The 26076-nt window shown below is 37.1% G+C and overlaps 1 protein-coding gene across 7 annotated transcripts in view; it reads left to right on the top strand.

The window, feature by feature from the left end:
* The window catches only part of LOC115223421, a 182021-nt gene that overhangs the window by 72432 nt on the left and 83513 nt on the right, over window positions 1–26076 (top strand). For 6 of the 7 annotated variants that reach the window (XR_005003733.1, XR_005003734.1, XR_005003732.1 and 3 more), the window contains one exon: window positions 15914–16045. Coding sequence is in view for 3 of the 7 variants with exons in the window: in XM_036513085.1 (XP_036368978.1) it covers window positions 15914–16045 (132 nt within the window). In the remaining 4 variants the exon portion in view is untranslated. Of the gene's footprint in view, window positions 1–15913; window positions 16046–21117; window positions 21715–26076 lie in introns of those variants that run through there. The other variant, XM_036513081.1, reaches the window with a different exon arrangement.

The following is a 26076-nucleotide window of genomic DNA, read 5'->3' as shown; positions in this document are numbered from 1 at the left end:
CTTTTACTTGTTTCAGTCATTTGACTGCGATTGCGCTGGCGCATCGCCCTTTAATCGAACAAATCGACCCCGGGACTTATTTTTCGTAAGCCTTGTACTTTATTCTATCGGACTTCATTCTTTTGCCGAACCCCTAAGTTACGGGGGTCGTAAACACGCCAACATCGGTTGTCAAGTGATGGTGGGGGAACAGACACACACACACATGTATATGTATACGACAGGCTTCTTTCAGATTCCGTCTACCAAATCCCTTCACAAGGCTTTGGTCGACTCGGGGCTATAGTAGAAGACACTTGACCAAGGCGTCCCGCAGTGGAATGAGAACCCGGAACCATGCGGTTGGTCAGCAAGCTACTTACCACACAGCCACTCCTGTGCCGAGCTGGCAGAGACATTAGCACGCCGGGTGAAGTGCTTCGCGGTATTTCGCCCATTGCTACGTTCTGAGTTCAAATTCCGCCGAGGTTGACTTTGCTTTTCATCCTTTCGGGGTCGATAAATTAAGTACCAGTTACGCACTGGGGTCGATGTAATCGACTTAATACCTATGTCTGTCCTTGTTAGTTCCCTCTATGTTTAGCCCCTTGTAGGTAATAAAGAAACAGGTATTTCGCCCGTTGCTACGTTCTGAGTTCAAATTCCGCCGAGGTCGACTTTGCCTTTTATTCTTTCGGGGTCGATAAATTAAGTACCATTTACGCACTAGGGTCGATGTAATCGACTTAATCCGTTTGTCTGTCCTTGTTTAGCCCCTTGTCGGTAATAAGGAAACATATATATATAACGATATTTGTGTGTGTTTCAGTTTGTTATAAGTATGCGTGTATACAGTATTATGTTTGTATAAGTGTAGGTCCGCGATTACACAGTTTAGGTGTAATTTATTAAACAGCCATAGAACATGAACAAGAAGCTGAGAGACTGATAAAGAGACAGAGACAGAGAGAGAGAGGGGGGTAGTGCAAGAGGAGTCGAGAAAGAGGGAAATAGAAGAATGAGAAGGATTATATAAATAAGATCTTTCAAATAAACAGATAAAAGCAACAGTAACAACTATAATGATCAAATCCACAACAGTTGCCTTATTGTTTTACAAAGTGTATGTATGTGTACGTGAGTGAGTGAGAACAAGAATTAGACAGAGAGAGAGGGGGGAGGAAGAGAGAGAGAGAGAAAGAGAGAGAGAGAAGTGGATGGTAGTACATGGCAGTTAGTTAGTGACTGAAACCATTGCTCTTGTTCTCTGGCATTCTGAGCTTGTGTGGAATGTAGACAACATGTTAGGCCATCTGAATTTTAGTTACTCAGTGGCTTTGCCCTTTGTTAGGTCAGATGGCAGTGAAGGTGTTGGTAGCGGTAGCGGTGGTGGTGGTGGTGGAAGTGGTGGTAGGAGGAGGAGGAAATGGAATCTCTTCGCCAAATCACACTCTTGCTTAGTGCAGTACTTAATGTTAGGTGCTTCAGGCTAGGTTGAGTAAGGAAGAGAAGGCCATTAGGACGAACACATAAGGAAGTTGATGGTGGTGGTGGTGGTGGTGGTGGTGGTAGTAGTGGTGATGGTGTTGATGATGACGATGATGATGATATACATATATAGCTCACAAAAGGCGGCGAGCTGGTAGAAACGTTAGCACGCCGGGCGAAATGCGTAGCCGTATTTCGTCTGCCGTTACGTTCTGAGTTCAAATTCCGCCGAGGTCGACTTTGCCTTTCATCCTTTCGGGGTCGATTAAATAAGTACCAGTTACGCACTGGGGTCGACGTAATCGACTTAATCCGTTTGTCTGTCCTTGAATAGGTTAGCTTTATGGCGTAGAGAACTTAAGCAAACAGGTTTTGGGATCTGATGATACGCCATAAGCTAAACCCATCATGGACGTGAAACCTAAGGTAATCCCATAAACAGGCTTTATCTAACCTTAATATATATATATGTATAGATAGATATATACTCACATACGCACACATATCTGTGTATATGTGTCTTTGTGTCTGAGCTTGTCCCCCCATCACCACCTGACAACCGGTGTTGGTATGTTTACGTCCCCTGTAATCTAGCGATTCGGCCAAATGGACCGATAGAATAAGTTTTAGGCTTTAAGAATATTCCTGGGGCCTATTTATTTGACTCGTACCCTTCAAGGCGATGCTCAAGCATGGCCGCAATTTAGTGACTGAAACAAGTAACCGAATAAAAGAATAATAGGAGGGTGTGATTAAACATTTTTTAAATATAAGTTTTGTTCACATCTTGTCGATCTTTGATTTACCATCCTTCGCTCTGGGATCGATAAAATAAAGTACCTGTCAAGTACTGGGATTGATGTAATCAACCCCCACCACACACAAGCACACACATCAAAATTGCTAAAATTTTAAACTTCGTATACTGGTAGAATGTGTTTATAAAACATCTTTTTCTCTTGGCTTTATTGAGAAAATTCTATAGTTTGTAAGATATTTGTTGTTCTTTTTCTTCAATTTCTGCAATTTCAACCAATCATTGACGTCCATTGAGGTCAAAAACATTCTGTGCCGTATGAATATGTCTCTCGTTTAAGAAACAGATTGGGTTTATTTACATTTGTGAAGAAAAAAGATACCTTAACCCCTAACCCCAACCCTAAAACAGATTGAAATGCAATAGATCGATTCTAGGGTCATAATCATGGGTGAACCCACAAGAGTGACAGACAGGCAGAAACAAGGAAAATACCCCTTGTATTTGAATACTATGCAAATATATTCTTTCAAAAAACTTTTTAATTTTTCCACAATTTAATTATTTTCCACACTTACAGTTGAAAAGTCTCAATGACTGAAACCGGTACTGAAAGGTTGTTTATAAAATTATTTTAGCATTTTCTACCTTGACTTTTTCCATATTATATATATAATATATATATATATATATATATATATATATATATATATATATATATCAACTCGTGTGTCCCTTTTCAACCTTCTACACACAAACACACACATATATATATATTGGAATGGAGGAGCTTGAAGCAGACAAAACTACAAGCAGTAGCATGTAAATATTGGGTTTAGAATACCCCTTGTTTAGAAAAACCAGAAGGCTACCCTTCAACAGTGTGTGTGTGTGTGGTGTCTGTGTGTGTATATTTGTGAGAGAGAGAGGGAGAGAGAGAGAGAGAGGCATACGCATAACCACACGTCTACGTAGATGCATTCATCGTTTGCTTGGAGATAAGTCTTGATAATACTGTAATCTTAGTATATGAAACTAAATAAACAAATCTGTCGTGGGGACAACGACTACGATGATGATGATGATGATGATGTGATGATGATGATGATTATCATCATCACGATCATGTTGAAGGAAATTAAAACTATCCGCCCACACTGAAATATGAACCGAAATGAGAAATTCTGCTGATTCTGGAATGTTTCTTTGTCTGCTCAATAAACGATATGGAGACCTAGGTATATACTTTGACATACTTTTTCACACAACACACTCACACGCACACACACACACACACACACACACACACACGCGCGCGCACACGCACACACACACACACAGAGTAAAGGCGCGTGGCCTTAGAGTTTCGAGCGTAGCAGTTATGCTCGTGAGATTGTGGTTTCAATCACCAGGCAGCTGCAGCGTCGTGTTCTCGAGCAAAATACTTAACGCGACGTGACTGTGTGGGTAGGAAGTTTGCTACCTAGCCACGTGGTTCCGGGTTCGATTCTGCTGCTGTGTCGCACTTTGAACACATATCCACTATCATGCTTATGGGCCGACCAAACCCTTTTGAGTAGATTTGGTAAACAGAAACCGAAAGAAGCCGAAAGAAGGCGGCGAGCTGGCAGAAACGTTAGCACACCGGGCGAAATGCTTAGCGGTATTTCGTCTGCGTTACGTTGTGAGTTCAAATTCCGCCGAGGTCGACTTTGCCTTTCATCCTTTCGGGGTCGATAAATTAAGTACCAGTTACGAACTGGGGTCGATGTAATCGACTTAATACCTATGCCTGTCCTTGTTTGTCCCCTCTGTGTTTAGCCCCTTGTGGGTAATGAAGAAATAGGTATTTCGTCTGCGTTACGTTGTGAGTCAAATTCCGCCGAGGTCGACTTTGCCTTTCATCCTTCGGGTCGATAAATTAAGTACCAGTACGAACTGGGGTCGATGTAATCGACTTATTACCTAGTCTGTCCTTGCTTGTCCCCTCTGTGTTAGCCCGGGGGTAATAGAAATAGGTATTTCGTCTGAGTTACGTTCTGAGTTCAAATTCGAGGTCGACTTTGCCTTCATCTTCGGGGTCGATTAAATGTACCAGTTACGCACTTAATCGACTTAATCCGTTTGCCTGTCCTTGTTTGTCCCCTCTATGTTTAGCCTCTTGTGGGCAATACAGAAATAGGTATTTCGTCTGCCTCTACGTTCTGAGTTCAAATTCCGCCGAGGTCGACTTTGCCTTTCATCCTTTAGGGGTCGATAAATTAAGTACCAGTTACGCACTGGGGTCGATGTAATCGGCTTAATCCGTTTGTCTGTCCTTATTTGTCTCCTCTATGTTTAGCCCCTTGTGGGCAATAAAGAAATAAGAAACTGAAAGAAGTGTGTCACACACACACACATACATTCATACAAACGTGTGTGTGTGTGTGTGTGTTCTCTTCTGTATCTGAGTATGTGTACGTATTGGGGTTTTTTGTGTGTGTCTTCTTGCCTTGACAACGAGGTAATAGCTGTATACAAGTATCTCTGTAATACAAGCAGAGAGCTTCATTTCCAGTATTTTACAAAAACATGCCTGGTCATGGGGCAATGTTACTTTGGAAATATGATAGGTGAGTGTTAACGATCAGAAGGGCATCAGGCTGGAGAGAGACTGCCTCCATAAACACAGTCCAACCCATGCCAGTATGGAAATGTGTAGACGTTAAAATGACGATAGATAGATAGATAGAGCTATGCACATCAGTGGTTGTACATGTGTATAAGGATATATGTAAATAGATATACATAGTTATGTGTGCTTGTATATAAGTAATAGTAAGCATCTCTTGGTCTCCAGAGGCCATGGATATGTATGTGTGTCTGTCTGTCTGTCTGTATGTATGTATGTATGTATGTATGTATATGTGTGTGTGTTTGTGCATAGCCCAGTGATTAAGGAAATAGAACAGAAATCCCCTGTATAGAAGTGTATTTTAGTGCATGCGTGACTGAGTTGGTTAAAGTACTTGATTATTTTGATTTTTATCCTGACATATGTTCAAGCATAGAATTCCTGAAATTTCACTACTGAGGCTTCTTTGTATACAAAAGAAACAAAATAACAACAATAATAATAATAATAATGATGATGATAATAATCAGAACAACTCATGCAGTTAAATAAATCTAGCTTATTGGTTCAGTTGGTTCATGAATTCAATTTAAATAGGAGAGAGGAAGTAAAAAAAAAAAAAAGGAACGCAGTAATTAAACTGGAATGTTGATTACTGAGGATTCTTCAAACAATATTTTCCCTTGCACTGGTGCTCCACTAGAGGTTTCTCAGTGCTTCTCAGATATTTAAAAAAAATATGATTTAAGGCTTTAGAAAATTTACACTTGTATTTAAGCCTCTTGTTGTTCTTTATGTTATTCATAAAGGTTTAGGCATGGGTATGTGGTTAAGGTTTGTTTCACAAACGCATGGTTTTGGGCTCTGTTCTATTGTGTGGCATATTGGGTAAATATTTTCTACTATAGCCCTTGGCTGATTAATGACTTGAGTGAACTTGGCAGTCAAAAACTGTGTGGAAGTAACCTCTCGCCTTCTGCCTCACGCACACACGCATAAACACACACATATGTGTGTGTGTATATATATATATATACAATTATGTGCTTTAACTACAGCATTAGAACTTTTTAGATCTTGTTTCTAGCAATGTAGGTATTCTAACACCCTTCTCATATTTAGTGACAATTATAGTTTTCCGTTTTGGTAAAACATTGCGTTCTATACTAATTTATACTAATTCGCAGTCTATACTAATTTACACACACACACACACACACACACACACAGGCAGCACAACCGTGGCTGTGTAGTAAACAGTTTGTTCTTCAACATTGTTCTGGGCTCAGTCCCACTGCATTGCACCTGAGATAAATGTCTTTACTATAGCATTGTGAGTGGATTTGGTAGATAGAAAATGAAAGAAGCCCACCATGTGTATATATATATATATATATATATATATATAATTAATGGTGCCACAGGAAAAGCATCTAGTCCACACTGTAAAGTGGTTAGCATCTGGAAGGGCATCCAGCTGTAAAAATCATGCCAAAACTAACCTTGCCTTTAAATTGTATATATTTTAATTGTTTGCTTATTCATATGTTTCGTCTCATTTGATACCCTGACCCCAATGTTTGTTTTTTCTGTCCTTGTATCGTCCCCTCTTTTTCTCAACCTCATGGTTAATAAAGAAATTAACTTGTACCATGTAAGAAGCACTGAGTCTACTCTGCAGTGTGGTTGGTATTAGGAAGAGCATGCAGTCATGAAAACCCTGTCAAAACAGACACAGTAGCCTGTCAACCGTCCTACCCATGCATGCATGGAAGATGGACATTAAATGATGATGATGATATCTGTCTGTCTGTCTATCTGTCTCTATGTGTGCATGTTTATCTTTGTGTCTATGTTCATTACCCACCACTACTTGACATGTGGTGTTGGTGTGTTTACATCTTAACTTAGTGGTTTGACAAAAGAGACCAACAGAATAAGTACCTGGCTTAAAAATATAAGTACTGGAGTAGATTCCTGCAACTAAAATTCTTCAAAGAGGTGCCTCAATATGACTGCAGTCTAATAACAGAAACAAGCAAAAGATAAACACAGACATGCAATATGTGTATATGATGATATATATTATGCTATATATACATGAAGGAGCAATCCGTGGATTACGACGTGGGTTCCAGCTGATACGATCAATGGAACAGCTGGCTCGTGTAATTAACGTACAAGTGGCTGAGCACTCCACAGACACGTTTACTCTTAACGTAGTTCTTGGGGAGATTCAGCATAACACAGAGTGTGACAAGGCTGGCCCTTTGAAATACAGGTACTACTCATTTTTGCCAGCTGAGTGGACTGGAGCAACGTGAAATAAAGTGTCTTGCCAAGGACACAACGTGTTGTCGGGAATTGATCTCACAACCTTATGTTCATGAGCAGAATGCCCTAACCACTAAGCCACGCGCCTTCACTCAATATATATATATACACACACACATATTATTCATTATATATGTAATAGATATATGTATGTGTTGTGTTTGTCCCCACTGCTTGGCAATTTTAACACTTTGGTAATAAGAGATCAATAGAAAATGTCCAAAACTCAAAGTTAGTACAAGGATCAATTTCTTTGACTAACATCCTTTAGCGTGGTGCTCCAGCAAGGCTGCAATCGTATGACAGAAGCAAGTAAAAGAATAAAAGAGTAAGCTATAATAACAAATACACAATCGTAGCAATAGGTCTGCTTACTTTTTATCTGTTACTTGTTTCAGTCATTAGACTGTGGCCTTGCTGGAGCACCACCTTGATGGGATTAGTTGAAGGAATCATCCCTAGTTTTTATTTTTCAAGTTTGGTACTTATTTTATCAGTTTCTTTCACTGAATTGTTAATAATGTATGAGGACATAAACATAACTATCACTGGTTGTCAAGCAGTGGTAGTGGGACAAAGATATTCTTGACTCTCATTGTGGTCTGCCAGGGCTGAAGACTCTGGATTTGTGAAGTTCATGTTCTCTTTGTTCTCCTGCAATTTTGTTCTCTTTACAGGAGGTTTCTTTCAGTATCTGTGTACCAAATCACTCTTAAGGTTTTAGCCAACCTTAGGTTGTAGTAACAGACATTTTCCTAAGTTGCCATGAAGTGGAACTGAACCCAAGACCACATGGTTGGGAAGCAAGCCTCTTAACCATACATTCACATTATTTTGTTTCTTCTAAATTTTAGAATTTAACACACTTTTTTAGAAACTTTCCACGCATTCTGTTTGATCTTCAAAATATCTTAAGAAATAATAGAATTGGTTTAGTACTCAATTCACGTGCTAACGGGGTTTGAATACTTGGCATGACACTCCAAGAGACTGTTTTACAATGAAATGGAATAAGGCAAACACACAAGGTGGACAGAAAAAGCATTTCAAGGATTTACTCAAAACCTCATCAAAGAGCTTTGAGATCAGCCCTGATACCTGGGAAATGAGCGCAAGATTGTGCTGCCTAGCAAAGTTGCACCAACAGAAGTGTCCACCTCCCAAAAACAGAACAGAATTCAAGGAGCACAAAGAGAACATGAACTCCATAAGTCCAGCGTGAACTCTTTGTCTTCAGCCCTGGCAGATCACAAGTGTGCAACCTGTGACATCCTTCCAAGCACACATCAGACTGATTGGTCACCACTGAACACACTGTGCACCTTCTTTGTCTCCCATGGGATGTTCTTCATCATCTTTAACAATGCGAGTCAAGAACTTCTTTCTCTTTCAGATGAAAGGACAATTCGTAAATATCTGACTCCTCTTACTGGCACTCCATTGATTACGTCGATGAGTGTTCCATTTGATTTGGTCACTCATAAAACATGCAAGTGGCTGAGTACTCCAGTATCAGGACAAAATATCTCATGGACAAAATTATTATTGTTCTAATCAATAATAAATATCTAAATTTTCTTTTATAAAATTTCACTTTCATAAAATAATTTTATTGTAAAGAAAGAGCAATATCCCAGGGTATATTGACTACAAGGGGATTTTGTTCAGTGGTGGGCGGCAGATTTTGTCCTTGGCAGGGATTTTGTCCTAGTACTGAGCACTCCACAGACACACATACCCTTAGAATAGTTCTCAGGGAGAATCAGTGTGACTCAGAACATGACAAGGCTAGCCCTTCTGAATTACAAGTATAACTCATTTTTGCTTGATGTATGGACTGGAGCAACATGAAATAAAGTGTCTTACTGAAGAACCCAACACACCACCAGGAATCAAACTCATGATCTTATGATAATGAGCTGAATACACCTAACCACTAAGCCACGTTCCTTCACTTATAATAAAGCATACAAACTAACCCTAACTTCTAAACTTATGACATAATTTTTGACAACACAACCACCACCACCTGTTTCTCTAATATTCACTATAATTTTTAACCAGTCGTTAATATATTTTGTTGCAATTGTAGTCAAACTAGGATAGTTCAAAGAATACAAAAATAAACAAGATATAACAATAGAATTAAGCAAGAAGCAAAATTGAGGACATTTTCCATTCTCCTCTTTATTGTATTCTGTTGTATTAATGTCTGTGTTTATTTATAAATATATATATATATATATATGTGTGTGTTTAGATTTTTTTTTCTTTTATGCTTAGACTTAATATATACAAATCTCATTACAATTTTAACAAAACAAAATTATTTGACCTTTAAAAAAGATAAATCTTCACAACCACATAGTTCCAGGTTGAGTCCCATCATTTGACACCTTGGGTAAGTGTCTTCTACTATAGCCCTGGGCTGACCAAAGCCTTGTAAGTGGATATGGTAGATGAAAACTGAAAGAAACTAGTCACACACACACTTGTGTGTATTTTTGTTTGTCTTCCACCCACAACTTGGCAACTGGTGCTGGTCTATTTATAAACCCAGAAACATAGCAGTTTGACAATAGAGACTAATAAAATAAGTAATAGTAATAATACTTAAAAAAAGTACCAAGGTCAATTTGTTTAACTAAAACTCTTTGAAGTGGTGCCCCAGCATGGCCACGATATAATGACTAAGACAATATATATGACAGAAATAAAATCATATTCTTTGCAGTAATGAAATAAAACAGTAGTTAGAATAAAAAAAAAAGTATGCTTCTTGGCAAGCAACTCAAACAATGCTCTATAAACTTGTATCTCTTTGAAGAAGAAAAAATTTTCCAAAGCATTAAATATAATTTCTCACAGTAATTGAATTCTCTGTGAGTTATTAGTCATCTGAAAGAGGAGACCCCCTTCAGTCATGAAGGGCAGTGGGAATGCACTTAGAAAGTTACCCTCTGATGCAGAAGTCTAGGCAAAGTAGCCTAAGCCACCCCTCTCCATGCCACCACTTTCCATGCCACCCCTCTCCAGCCTCCTCTCTCCATACCACCGATGTTACCGAAGGGAAAGGCAAAGGCTGATACAGCTTGGCATGATGTTGCAACTCATTTCTACAGCTGAGTGAACTGGAGCAACATGATATAAAGTGTCTTGCTCAAAAACACAACACACAGCCCGGTCCAGGAATCAAACTCGCTACCTCGTGATTGTGAAATCAATGCTCTATCCATTAAGCCATGCACATTCACTGTTATTATCTACAAACATTTAAAACAAATTATTTGGTTAACCAAATTCGATGACTGGCACCTGTGCCAGTGGAGCACTAACAGCTCCATCTGAGTGGGATCACTGCCAGAGCAGTTGTCTGGCTTCCGTGCTGGTGGCACGTAAAAATAAACATTTGAGCGTGATCATTACCAGCATCGCCTTACTGGCACTTGAACAAAAAATTTGAGCGAGGTCGTTGCTAGTGCCGCTGGACTGGCCCTTGTGCTAGTGACATGTAAAAGTACCCACTACTCTCTCGGAGTGGTTGGCGTTAGGAAGGGCATCCAGCTGTAGAAACTCTGCCAGATCAGATTGGAGCCTGGTGCAGCCATCTGGTTCGCCAGTCCTCAGTCAAATCGTCCAACCCATGCTAGCATGGAAAGCGGACGTTAAACGATGATGATGATGATGATCTAAAACTACATTGTTTAATGTGTTCTTCCTTCAAGTTATTAGCTTGTAATTTGAGAGAGAGATTGACTACCATTTCTAACTGGCTGAGTGACCAAGTAGATGCTTCCTTACAAGGGTTATGTTTCAACTCTGATTAAATAGACCTATCTAACCCATTTGTTACCATATTTCTTTTGACATATTCTACTTTTGTTTCAACTAATTTTCGAAATAGTAAAATTTTCTCATGAAGCTGATTTCTTAAACAAATTAATATAAAATTTTGATGGAAGATTATACTTTAGATCACTTTATAAACAGTAAGTTCATGTCACAGAAGTAGGAGCTGTTTCAAATGAACTGGTCTCAAAATAGTTAACAATGCTTGACCATCCATCTTATCTTTTATTTAAGCATAGTATATCAAGGACTGTGGAGGTGCATGGCTTAGTGGTTAGGGTGTCAGCATCATGATTGTAAAATTGTGGTTTCGATTCCTGGACTGGGCGACACGTTGTGTTCTTGAGCAAAACACTTCATTCCATGTTGCTCCAGTCCACTCAGCTGGCAAAAATGAGTAACGCTGTGATGGACTGACGTCCCGTCCAGCTGGGGAACACATACACCATTGAAACCGGGCCCATGAGCCTGGTTAGTCTTTAAAAGGGCGCATTTATTTATTGTTAATATCAAGGACTACATGGTAAAATATGCCATCCTCTGTATAAGACGTTAGCATTTGATCTCAAGATTTAGCTGCTCTTCTTATTAGATAGAGTGACTATGAAAAAGCTCTCTCATTGGCACAGATGTGTAGATTAATGTAAATTCATTTACTTCCTTGTAACTTTCTACGTAATTGTTAAATAATTTATCTAAACAGCAATATCTAAAGTGTATGGCTGCTCTTTCTAGCATATTGAATGACTCTTAAGAAGCTCTATCATTGGTACATGTGTACATAGCTATGCATAGGAAAATACAAACACATCTACTTCCTTGTAGCTTTCTATATAATTGTTAAATAACTTATTTGTACAACTATATCTAATGGTTTTTTGTATACATGTGAAAGAAGTATTTCACTAGTTAGATAAACAGACAGATAGAAAGACGAGAGAGAAAGAGAGGAAATCCATTTGTAAATAGATGCATGACCAAAAACTATCATATTCAATTTTTCAAAATTGCCCACTTCTGTAAAGTATGTTCAAATGTAAGCAAGTTGTCTTAGATATCAAATGGTAAAAGTTATCTATAATTACATCTAGAACAGAGCTGAATGCATAGCACCACCGACTTCATTAATTTGTTCTCTTTTTTGATGTGATGTTTGAATCTCTTATGAAGTGATGTTCTAAACACAACTAGACAGAACTTCTCTGAAACTTGTGATTTAATTATTTCTAAGGCATAATTTCTTTCTAACATAAATTATCTACCTTCCTATCTACCATATATCTGTCTGTTTACCATAAATCTGTCTGTTTAACAAATATCTGTCTGTCTACCATATATCTGTCTGTCTACCATATATCTGTCTGTCTACCATAAATCTCTGTCTGTCTACCATATATCTCTGTCTGTCTACCATATATCTCTGTCTGTCTGTCTATTTATCTATCTGTCTATCTATCTATCTGTCTGTCTATCTATCTATCTATCTATCTATCTATCTATCTGTCTATCTATCTATCTATCTATCTATCTATCTATCTATCTATCTATCTATCTATCTATCTATCTATCTATCTATCTATCTATCTATCTATCTATCTATCTATCTATCCTGCCTGCCTGCCTATATACTAACATGTATATAATGTGTCTGGGGTGAATAAGAGAGGGAGAGAGAGAAGGAGGTGTGGAGAGAAGCTTCAACACAAATTTCCCTCCATGAGACACCGTTCTCTTATTCATTTGGCCACAATACTGATCAATACCAGATTCAGATCCCAACTGATGCAATGAAATACAATCTGGGACAATTTGGTCACAAAGGGACATCTTAACCCTGAAACTACAGTTGCACTTATAACCTTCTTATACACAATTTAATAACCCTTCATCAATTTCTTTATAATTACTTTCTTTTGGTTAAATACAAGTCCTTTGATACTTTTTCTTTTTTAATATGGTATCTGATTAATTGATTCATCATCAGCATATTACAAGTATTATTATTTTTTTTTCCCTCTTAGTAGTAAATGAAAACACCCCAATCTGTAGAGGCTTGATTATATTATACAAAAGTATTGAATCACGCACAATAACATTAACCCTGGGTATTTTCTTGTTTGTTGGGGTGTTTTTTCTGATTTTATCTGTTTTTTATGTACACATGAAGATATTTCTAAATTTTCTCATTGGATACTCTTATGCCAATGTCTTTACTCGTTAACCTTTTAGTATTTAGATCATTCCATCAAATTGAATTAATGACACATTATCTCATAGTTTCAAGATTTCAATACCGGAGTTGTTTACTTCTAACGTGACCTCTAAGGGTAAGTGTGAAAGGTCACACTGGCCAGTTTCAACATAAAAACTGGTTGAATTTTTGAACCAGTTATGGTCGTAAGATTGTGGTTTCAATTCCTGGCATCCTGTCCAGGTGGGGAATATACTGGTGTTTATGAGTTGGCATGCCTGAGAAGGTAACTTTACCTTTTACTGGCATTATTAGTTCTTCAAAGGAGGTAAGCTGGCAGAATCATTAGCACACTAGACAAAATGCTCTGTGTTCAAATTCTGCTGAGTTTAACTTTGTCTTTCATCCTTTTAGGGATTGATGTAATACGTATCAGTTAAGTATTAGGTTCAATGTAATCAACTTGCACCCTTCTCCAAGATTTCAGGCTTTGTGCCTATGGTAGAATGGTATATTAGTATTCTTTCTAAAGGTAGTGAGCTGGACAAAATGCTTAGTGGCATGACATCTGGCTTCACATTCTGATTTAAATGTCAATGAGGTCAACTTTGCCTTTCATCCTTTCGAGGTCGATAAAATATAGCATCATCATCATCATCATTTAACGTCTGCTTTCCATGCTAGCATGGGTCGGATGATTTAACTGAGGACTGGTGAACCAGATGGCTGCACCAGGCTCCAATCTGATCTGGCAGAGTTTCTACATTTGGATGTCCTTCCTAATGCCAATCACTCCAAGAGTGTAGTGGGTGCTTTTACATGCCACCGGCATGATGGCCAGTCTGGTGGTACTGACAACGACCACGCTCAAATGGTGCTTTTTACATACCACCAGCATGGAAGCCAGAGAGCTGCTCTGGCAGTGATCCCGCTCAGATGGAGCTGTTAGTGCTCCAATGGCACAGGTGCCAGTCATCGAATTTTGTTCAATTTCACTTGCCCCAACAGGTCTTAGCAAGCAGAGTTTAGTGTCCAATGAAGGAAGGTTGGCATGGGTGCTTGTCGAATTTGGTTCGATTTCAATTTCACTTGTCTCAATAGGTCTTCGCAAGAAAAGCTTTGTGTCCAAAGGAAAGGTACGCATAAGTGGGCTAGCTACAAGAGTTAATATAATCAACTACACCACCATCTCCCGAAAATTTCAAGGCCTTGTGCATGTAATAGAATCAATTATTGTTACTGCTGTGAAAATGTTTCAGATGAGTACAATAATTAATACATTAAGAAGTTCCAAGAGGTATTTATTTTAGTTGGCTAATGAGTCTTCCTCAAATTGCCATCCCTCTGTAATTCCCCTCCTCACGTTTTCCCTCAGATGTCAGTGTGCAGATGTTATGTTCGAGTTAAATATAAACTGCATTAATCACAACAATCTCAGAAGGACTTCAAAGGTCATAGACACAGCCTTTTCGCTTAACTAAGCCATAACACCCCACACTCAAAACACACACATACAGTAAGGAAATTGGGAGTTAAGTTTACCTCTCATGCTGCTGGTGTATTATTCTGCCGTAGGCTATCCATGACCTTGTTACTTGGCAACAGAGCAGGTAATGGAAAAGTTGAGAAGTTTATTAATAGGCAAATCTGTTTAGCTTTACATTTTTAACTGTTTTACTTCCGGACTTATGGTATTTTGTTGGAACAATTATTTTTACAGCTAGATGCCTGTATAACTACAAACAACTCATTTGGAAAGTAGGAGTAAGTAGGAGAGTGTTTTTGTCAGCCAGGCAAACTGGAGTAAGCTGAGTTATTTTCCTTGCTTAATTTTAAAGTCTAACCCTTTAGCATTCAAACTGGCCATATCTGGCCCAAATATTCTACTTGTTTTATGCCCAATTTGCCAGATCCAACCTTTCATACCTATCCCACGATGTGATTCTGAAAAATAAACAATCACATCATTGAAATCTTGAAGCTATGAGATAATGCATGGTTGATTCAAAACAATGTGAATAAATAAACATTGCATCTGACAAAATAATCTGAATGCTAAAGGGTTAAACATATGTGGTCAGTCGCACCAAAACTTCACATCTGTTTAATACAACTGGGAAACGATTTGTGCCAGCGTTTTTCATTTTCCCATCCCATATGGTAGGCTTTGTGCTTATGTGGAGATCAATATTGTTACTAAACTATTCTATATTTTCATTTTGTCATATTTATTTAAACTGTAAACTGGTTCTGACTGTTCATCGGTCATCACTTTGATATTTCATTGTTGAAATGTCAACATTTCTTGTATATATATATGTGTGTGTGTGTGTGTGTGTGTGTGTGTGTGTGTATACAGTGGTGGACTGGATCTAAGAATATTGGTTTGCCAGGAGACTAAGGGAGGGAGCCCACCCACAACTACAATGCTATCATTTAAATTTTTTTTTTATTTTGCTAAAAGTATTCTTTTCAACTGTCTGCAAACAGAGTCAGGCTGAAATAATGCATTCTTCCAGGTGTAAATAAAAAGTTCTCAAACTTGAGGGGATGGGCCCCCATATATGGATTCTAATGGTGCAGGGCAACCTGACCAGTCCACCACTGTGTATGTATATATATATATATATATATATATAAAACATTGCATCTCATTGCACTTTTTAACATCCTAATATTTATAACCTTTCTTTTATTGTAGACCTCAAAGGAAGAAAAATGGGTAGACTACATTTCACTCCTTAGATTTCCAGTTTATCTTCCTGCTCAGGATGTGTTGATTGAATTTCAAATGGAAGAAGGATCTGCAAATGGAATGACATTCATCTCAAATGTAATTTGTCACATTTTTCTATCTTATTTTATTTTCTCCCTGGTAGTTTGCTTTCATTTTGTACAGTATAAGTTAGATGAAGTAATGCATCAATTTTTTTTTTACATACACAAACTTAAGTGTTATACACCTTTAGTAAAGTTATATTTACTATACTTGTTTCTTTCAAATCTTTTTGATACTATTCATTTATTGTCCATTTTAGAGGGACTTTTTTAAAACTTAATTTTTTGTATTTGCATTAGGGTTAATAAATAGATACCCTTTAACGTACTGTTCCCAAATCTGGCAAGTTGGCGGAATCAAATGCTGCCAAGGCTGACTATGCCTTTTGACCTTTTGAGGTCAATAAAATAAGTACCAGTTGAGAACAGGGATCAGTATAATCCACTAACACATTCCCAGTAAAATTGGTGGCCTTGTACCAAAATGTGAAACATTTTAAAGCACTTCTGGATATATCCTATTATACAAGAATAAAAGAAAATAATAATTATGCAACAAGAATGAAAATAATATTCTGTGTTGAATGTTTCAATGAACAACTGCCATACTTTTAAGTGCTGAAGGTAAATATACTAACTAGGAGCAAGCTATTTTGAAATGTCATTTGGTTACTTATCTAGGAGTGTGATAAATGAACAGTTTGCTTACTTTAACACATTTTCGTTGAAGCATAGTCTTTTTTTTTTAATTAATTTTGAAAATAATGAAGAATTTAGTAAATTAAAATTGTCATTATTGAGCTGGTGTTTGGAATATAAGTCCACATGAAACTTTGATGGAAGATTTTAATTTGGATGACTTTAATAAAAGGGAGTTTGTATCAATTTGATGGGGGTGATCTCAAGTGGGTTGTTTTCAAAAAGCTTAATTTATGTGCCTAATATAAACCTGTTGGACTTTGCCTGATATCCACAATATCCCATGCAATAAAATGAAAGACATCTGATTTTTCCTTCTGTTTTACACTATGCTACACTGTGTGTGTGTATACACCCACATACGCACTCACATTCACACACACAGACATACACGCACATACACTTGTGCTAGATAGGAACAACAGAATGGTCTATATTGGCACACTTATGTTCAACTCTGGAAGCACCTCTTATTGCTGATGTCTAGGTCAGTGCTCCACAACCAGTATGTTGTGGCACACATGTGTGTCACGAGATGATGCTAGGTGTGCTGCAGTGTAACCTGAATATAATATTTTCCCCTATACTTTTAATCATATTCTTTTCAAAATTCAGCAATACACCTGAACTAAAACTATAATTGTACTGCAAGTGAAAAGAGGTTGTGATGCACTGACCTAGGTGAGAAGAGAAACTGTTATCAGACAGAGGAATCTTAAGTGAGTAGATTGTATGACTAGGAATTCAGCAGTGTCTCTTAGTAGACTTGAACTTCTCATTTCATGGTCAAAAGTTCAAACCTTAAGTTCACTGCCATTGAGTTTTAGCCAGTAAAAGCACAGTTTAGATATTATTGTATCCAAAAGTGACATCTCCTGGGCATATAGCCTTAAAGATAAGTTTAAACCAACTCTTTGAATTAAATGTTTTTTTGTTATTGAACCCTTTAGCATTCCAATTACTCTGTCAAATACAATGCTTATTTATTCACATTGTTTGGAATTAATCCTGCATTATCTCAAAGCATTGATATTTCAATGATAAGATTGTTTGTTTATAAATTGACATTGTAAATTAGGTATGAAAGGCCAGATATGGCTTGTTTAAATGATAAAGAGTTCAGTACATACTGAAAGGAAAACCATAAAATTCATTGATTAACGTGGAATTTAACCCTTTTGATACAACATTCGTCACCCATCATCTCTTTGTACAAGTAGTCAGTCCTTCATAGGGGTTGAAACCCTCTGGAATGCTCTCTTGAACATGTTTCCCATTCTATTATCTGTCAAAAGACCAAACTAATCCATTCATGTATGAATTTTAAAGGGGTGAAAATAGTGAATTGATGTAGACTAAAGTTATCAATGGCAATTTGTGCTATACAAAAATCCTTCTACAATTTTTCCCAAATTGGAGGACCATAATATTAGAATCTACCTCTTCTCAGAGTACACAAGTTATTGAACTTTAGTAAAAGACTCCCTTTGGTCATGAACGACCATGGGATGCATCTAGAAAGTTGCCATCCAAGGCACAAGTTCAGGCAAGGTGTTTACAGAAGACCAGCAGTCCAGCTTCCTCTGCCACTGATGTTATCCAAGGGAAAAGCAAAGGCCAATACAGCTTGGCACCAGTGATGTCGCCACTCATTTCTACAATTGAGTGAACTAGAGCACTGTGATATAAAGCTCAAGAACACAACACAGCCCTATCTGGGAATCAAACTCACTACCTCATGATTGCAAGCCTGATGCTCTAACCACTGTGCCATGTGCCATCACAATTGAACTTTAAGGAGTGGGGAAACATGGGAGCCCCTACATTGTTTTTCACCCTGCTTGAATTAGCAGTCAGATCTCCTTCAGATAACATCCTATTATTTTAAGGACAACACACTGTATAATGTAATATTGAATACACTATTCTAAACAAATGAATGGTTGATCATGGTTAAGCTAAACTACAGTTAAACAACAGTAACAATAACTTCTTTTTTTTTTAATGAATTTTACTCAGTTAGCCCCACCCCAAACATTCAGTTTCAATAGAATTGAAAAGACTAGGAAGTTAGTCTTCACTCATTCTAAGACTGATAAACACAAAACAAAATAACAAAATAATAAAATAATGAACAAAAAGAAACAGTTTGAACAGAATGCCATTGGTGTGAAGAAAACTGAAGGTTAAGGACTGAGGAAGTATCACAAACTAATTGGTCTTGTGAAAATTAGATTGAGCCTTTTAAGAATCTGAATAAGAGATATTGAGAAGAAACGAAGAGAATTGAATGGAATTTATTGTTGAACAGTGAGGATCTGTTTATGAAGAATTTCAGAAATTTGAATTAAATAGCAGCATTGAGAAAGGAATTTCCAAAGTAAATTTTATAGGAAGACAAGGCGTTTTTCTTTTTTTTTTCTTTTACTTGTTTCAGTCATAAGACTGTGGCCATACTGGAGGACCACCTTGCAGGATTTTAGATGAATGAATCAACCCTAGTGCTTTTTTTTTTTTTTGAATCCTGGTACTTAGTCTATCAGTGTCTTTCACCAAACTGGTTGTCAGGCGGTAGTGGGGGGAAAATGCAGACACACAGACACCACCCACCACACATACATACATACATACATACATACATACATACATACATACATACATACATACATACATACATACATACATACATGCATGCATATATATATAGGGGTTGGACAAAATTTCAAGCAAATTTATTTTGATATGGGGTAGGACTGCCTTTGGTAGTAATTACAGCTTAAATTCTATGAGGTATGGACTAGTACAAAGCTTGAATTGTTTCCAAAGGAATTTTTGTCCATTCTTCAGCTAAAACAGTCTCCAGTTCTTGTAGTGATGATGGTGGAGGATATCGACTCCTTACTTGTTTTTCTAAAATGCACCATAAATGTTCAATGATATTGAGATCTGGGGACTGTGGTGGCCAGATAATATGTTCAACTTCTCTAGAATATTCCTCATGCCATTCAGTAACAACTTTTGTTGTGTGAATTGGTGGAAGATTGCATTTCCCTCCTGAAACAGTTCCACAACCATAGCATTTGATCAGATAAAATGTGTGTCTGTATTTATCTCCACATTACCACTTGTCAACCAGTATTGATGCGTTTACATACCTGTAACTTAGCAGTTTGGCAAAAGGGACAGATAGAATAAATACTAGGCTTAAGAAATGAGTCCTGGGGTCGATTTGTTTAACTAAAACCCTTCTTCAAAGTGGTACTACAGTATGGCTGCAGTCGGATGACTGAAACAAGTGAAAGAGTAAAGGAGTAAATCTGCTTGATCAGAACTGACCTGGAGGTCAGCAACTAATCTAATATAAAGGGCCTCTGAGTCTATGCTATTCAGCTATTCAATATTTCACTAATCTGCTGTAGCTCATTTGCAAAGATTTTCCATGCATATATTCCTTGCTATACAATACAAATATGAACTGCCTTTATCTGTCCTAAAATTAATACATGTTGGTAATAGCTAAGAAACTTTCATACCAGTAATAGCAATTTTTTTTTTGTTGCTATCACACTGAATATGTACCTAAGCAGATTAGGTGCCAAACTAAAGGGTTCATAGCTTTACTGAGTATAAAACAAGTAAACTGCTTGCATAGAGATTTTGTATTATTAAATAAAACACAGCAATTACAATCTCATTGTGTTTAAAAGGTTAGGTAGTACTAAGATTACCCAGCTTGCTAAATAACAACATATTTGCTTCAACAGCACCATGTCAATTCTGAAAACTGTTGAAGTGGCCAACGGGCTATTTTAGTAAGAATCTATAACAGAGAGAAAGGATATAAAAATAGTTTGTGGTATCTTGGGAGGGTCAGTATGCTATTATTTCAAAAACATGCACTAGTTCTATCTCACTTATTTATTTATTTATTTATTTGTCAATTAGCTAGATGACAGAATTCATGCTATTGATGAGGTCGTGAATGACGAAGAAAGGATTTTGACAAACCTGATTGATTGAGTGATGAATTAACCAAACGATTACTCGAACAATCGATTAGTTAATTGGTTAAATAGTTAATCAGTTGACAAATAAATAATAAAAAAGTGATACAGAGCCAATGCCTGTGTTTATTATTGGCATAATGACCCTCCCAAGATGCAACAAAATATATTACAACTGGAAGTTCACATCAAAAAATCTTGCAAACCAAATACAAAAATATAAAAAAAAATATAACTAAATGAGTTTGACTGGTTTCTCTCATCACATTGATTCCCCACTTTATAGAAAGCCACCTGGTCAGGCCAACATTATGTCTGAGGTTAAATGTCTGAGTCATTTATTTATTCAATAGCTTGCTCTTACAGTATGTACTTCACTTTACTTCCTACTAATTTGTAAATTGTGTCATCATTTTAATTATAGCTTACTGGCAAATGTTTCTATGACTATGAACCCTGCTGCCACCAACCATAGCTTGACAGTCATTAATTTGCCACGAGTTATTGTTAATACCATCATCAAAATTCAACGTCATTAGCAAGCATCAGTTCTTTCTCTTTGCTGGAGAGTGGGAAGAGGCGAAGCATTATTTTTGCACTCAGTTCGCCGGCAACACTATCTATAAGCTGTGAAGCTTCTGTACCAAGTCATAAATAAATTTTCCTATCATCTTTTAACACGAAATCATCACTGCCATCGCCAAAACAAACTCCCCACCGTCACCAATACTATTACCTACCCATCGACTTCAATGATGTTAGTAATGATAGATATCCACTCGCTAACTAAGAAAAAAAATTTGAAATCTGGGTATTTCCGCCATAAATTGACAAATTACTAAATTACTGAGGTTGTTAATGCCTAACAACTTGTTCATTATTCAAATAAATTCTGATCATCTTAATTGTTGCCACTTCTAAAATAATAATTAAAAAACAAAAACCTGGACCTAAAAATGTCCTTTGAAAAAGAAACTTCACTGAAAGAACACCAAACAGCCAACATAAAGTTTAATCTCAAGTTCTTTTCCCACTTTGCTAAACAAAAATCATTTACACATAACCAGATCGCTCCTCTAATGGACCAAATTGGGTCATATACTAAAAAAGTCCTCAAAATATGCACATTCTTGAGTCAATGATATAAAAATGCATTTTCCCAAACGATAACCGAAACTGAAAATAACACAAACGAATACCTTCATCCTCGGAATTCAACTGCAGAGACATGTCTAAGCATTAATGACATTATAGAAGATTCAAACTCAGTATCAGGACCAGATGGTTTCCTTGTCAAACCATTGAAGATGCTATTTCAAAAGTTGCTATATAGCGGCATATTCCCATACCTACTGAAAGGCTCAGTAGTAACACCTAGACGCAAAGAAGGTAGCCGGCCTGAAGCTAAAAATTACAGACCTCTTTCTCTCACATCTCACAAATCTAAAATTATTGAAGGCAATGTCCATAAAAGAATAATTACGTACCTTAAGGAAAAACAAACTCTCAGATACTACACAACTTCATCAACAGATTGGACAAATTTGCCTGTCACAACAGCTACGGCACCGTAACACTATCCTCAATAATCTCATGAGAGGAATGGACACTGACTGTATATACCTTAACTTCATTAAAGCATTTGACAAGATCATGGAATCCTCTGTCATAGGCTAAAGGACTTCAGAATCACAGGACCATTGGTGTCCGGGAAGCAAAATTTTTTTTCCCACGAGAGTTCCGGACCCCAGTTATGAACTCATTTGCATACAGCTAATCAGTGCTCGAATATCAAACCAGTTTATGGACACATAACAAGTGATGGGTGATTATCATCAGGTCACTTGGGTAAGGAATGATCATGCTTCTTTTCTCTTTTGATAATGCTTGTTGTTCTTGTTTCAACCATGGCTGCCTCTGCGTAGTTATTTGTGTTGTTGATTATTTTGTAAAACAGTAAGGGGTGAGGGTTGCTAGCACATCACCTTCTACCCACATTTTCCCCATGCACATCTTTACCATATGGGGCCTTAACAATATTCGATAATCAGTATAGATGCAAATCTATCTAATTACTTGTCTCCTAAAATCAGGTATAACTTGGCGATCGATCGACTTACAACGCTGTTCTTCGTCTTGAGTATGTTTTACCAAGTGATTGGTTGTTTTTAACACATTCATGAATGTTATGTTGACAACAAGGTCAAGGTGAGCTCTGATTGGCTGCATGCAAATGAGTTCATTACTGGGATCCAGAACTATTGTGGGAAAAATAAAATTTTACACCCAGGAAGTCGGTGATTTGCCTGTAATTTACAAATTCAATTTATTAGCACAAGTAGTTAGTAATAGCAGCTATATTACATCCTATTGACTTAGAGACACTGTCGCTATAAAGGAAAGCTATGGTTTCGCCTGGAATACCCTTGCGTATATATACTGAATCACAATCGATAAGCAACGATAATAAAAGTTAAATCAGTATTCATAACATTAATTCTGTGATAACTAGAGCAATATCACTAGATCGCAGTCTCTGTCACTGCCTCATTAATTTTTCATTACTGTATTACTTTGATGGTGGTCGTTTCTCTAATTAGAACTTATCTTGCTTGATATCTCACATTTGTGAATCTACAATCCTATGAAGAAAGACCTAGCTATCCATAACTCCAGTACACACACACTCACATATATCTTGTGTGTAAAGTTAGATGTATGACTGCTACTATTGCGTGTGTGTGTGTATATATATATATATACATATACACACACCCTGACATGATGCCGTGTGGAAATTGTAAACAAGCGTCACCACCATAGAAGTGGTGTCGTTTGTTTCTAATTTCCCCTGAAAATATATTCGGCCATGTCATAATATTACCTTAGCTGGAAGCAGGTTAAGTTTTGTGATGAGAAGGGCACCAGGCAGTATAAAATGTGCTTCAGCGAATTCTGTCAAGTCCATGCAAGCTTGTAAAAGTCAACAATAACGACGATGATAATGGTATGTGCGTGTGTGTGTGTGCGTGCACGCATCTATGCCAACTCAGCTGTATTTGACACAGAAATATGTCTAAATAGCAGTAGTCAATTAAATGTTTGGAATTTGAGGGTTGACTGCATTTGTAAAGTTATGTACTTGGAACAGACTTTGTCACCAAACCCTCTCCTCTCCTCTGCAAAAAAGATAAAAATGTAGATTAACAACTACATTAATATTACATGGAAAAATGCGAGCATGAAAAGTAATTTTCTTATGATTATAAACCTGGAAAGCTACAGGTCAAGTTATTACACCTGTAAAAGTATAGGACATGCTATTACTTCTAGTAAAGTGAAAAATAAGAAACTTTTTACTTAAAATATTGCAGCAAAGAATGCTAGTTCTAATTTTTCGTTCTTTACAGTTCTCATCTTTTAAATTTATTGTACAAAACTGTTCAGCTAATTTGTAGGTTTGTCTAATTAGTCACTTTTTTCTGTATTTAAGGTAGTAAATTAGCCAAATTCTACTTAAATAAATATAGTGTTATTTGTAAACTATAATAAAATAAGTTTTAATATTCAAATTTTAATTTTAGCTGCAATATTTTAAATAAAAAGTTTCTTATTCTTTACTTTACTAGAAGTAATAGCTTGTCCTATACTTTTACAGGTGTAATAACTTTTCCTGTACTTTTCCAGGTTTATAATCTTAAGAATATGACTTTTCATCCTCACATTTTTCCATGTAATCCATGATTTTTCCAGGCATTGCTGTTGTAAGATAATTAATAATGTGTCAATTAATAATTTAAGATTTTACCTTATAAAATACTGAAAGATAATATTTCAATTTTTCCATGTAAGTGATGATAATATTTCAAGTTTTTTCGTATTTAATTTAAATATATGTTGTGATTGAATTATTTGATATTACCCATCCATACCAAATTAATGGCAGGGATTTTTACCATCTTGTTGGTTGCACCATAGCTCACCAAATGTTACAAACAACAAGACACCAAAACCATCAGTTACCAGGCTCACCTTAAGTAACCTAATTTTGCAATATTAGGAGGTCACAGAAATTCATTCAACGCAAAAAAATCCAATGATTCCGGGATTGGGGAGGGATCCCCCCTCCTCATTTTTTCCGAACCAAAATAAGGATTTGCAGCATATTAGGAGGTCAGGGTACTTGATTCCATGCAAAAAATCAATTTTTTTTTTCCTTAGCGAAAGTCGTGCAGGTGTCAACATAGAAATTGACCATAATGTTGTTATGTAGCCTCAAATCAACCCTGATACTGCAAACGTATCATCAAAGGCAATCCAGGCTTCAGCAAACCGTCTTTTTAGGGATAATCTAGGACATTACATACAATGGACATGTGATTTAGGAAGGGGGATACTTTGGGTACTATTTTTCGTGTGTCGAGCGACCAGGTAGAGGCTCTTTCATTGGTTCGATTGCGTGAGGCTTTGGTTGGCCCGAGGTTATAGTAGAAGACACATACTCAAGATGACACACAGAAGGACTGAACCAAAAAACTATGTAGTTTGGATGTTAACTTCTTACCACACAGCTGCGCCTATATATGTATATATCCATATATATTTCTATAGGTATGGATGTGTGTGTGTGTGTGTGTGTGTGCATATGTAACATATGAAACCAAAAGATCTTTTTTTGAAGTTTGTTTGTTTTGTGTTATTTTTGACACATCTTTTTATATTTGTTTTGTTTTCCACCTAATTAATGTCGCATCATCAATTTATCTGATGTGTGAGTTAGTAAACAAGATCTAAGGAATTAATGGCAAGCTTGTCGCCAGTTCCTTATGATAAGACCCGCTCTATCATCGCAAGAAGAAAACAAGGGGTATAGGTACAGGGTGGCTTTGTTGACGAACTTTAAAACATTGATAAACTTGCCCAGATACATATATATATCTTCCTATTAATTACGCTTACACGTAACACAACTTGCACATAGGTGCATACGTGCAAGTTTGTGTGTAAGTGCTTGCTAAACACATAGACATGTACATATACCACACATATACATACCTATGTCTCCATAGTGTTGCATATGCACACACTTTTGACATACGTGTGTGTGTACATATACTCTTTTACTTGTTACAGTCATTTGACTGCAGCCATGCTGGAGCATCGTCTTTTTTAGTCGAGCAAATCGACCACAGGACTTATTCTTTGTAAGACCAGTACTTATTCTATCGGTCTCTTTTGCCGAACCGCTAAGTGACGGGGACGTAAACACACCAGCATCGGTTGTCAAGCAATGCTAGGGGAACAAACACAGACACACTAACACATACACTCACAAGGCATTGGTCGGCCCGGGGCTATAGCAGAAGACACTTGCCCAAGATGC

This window comes from Octopus sinensis, linkage group LG2, assembly GCF_006345805.1.
Source record: "Octopus sinensis linkage group LG2, ASM634580v1, whole genome shotgun sequence".
NCBI classification, from domain to species: Eukaryota; Metazoa; Mollusca; class Cephalopoda; order Octopoda; family Octopodidae; genus Octopus; species Octopus sinensis.
Note: the sequence above shows the minus strand (reverse complement) of the source record. Positions and strands in the feature narration are given on the sequence as shown.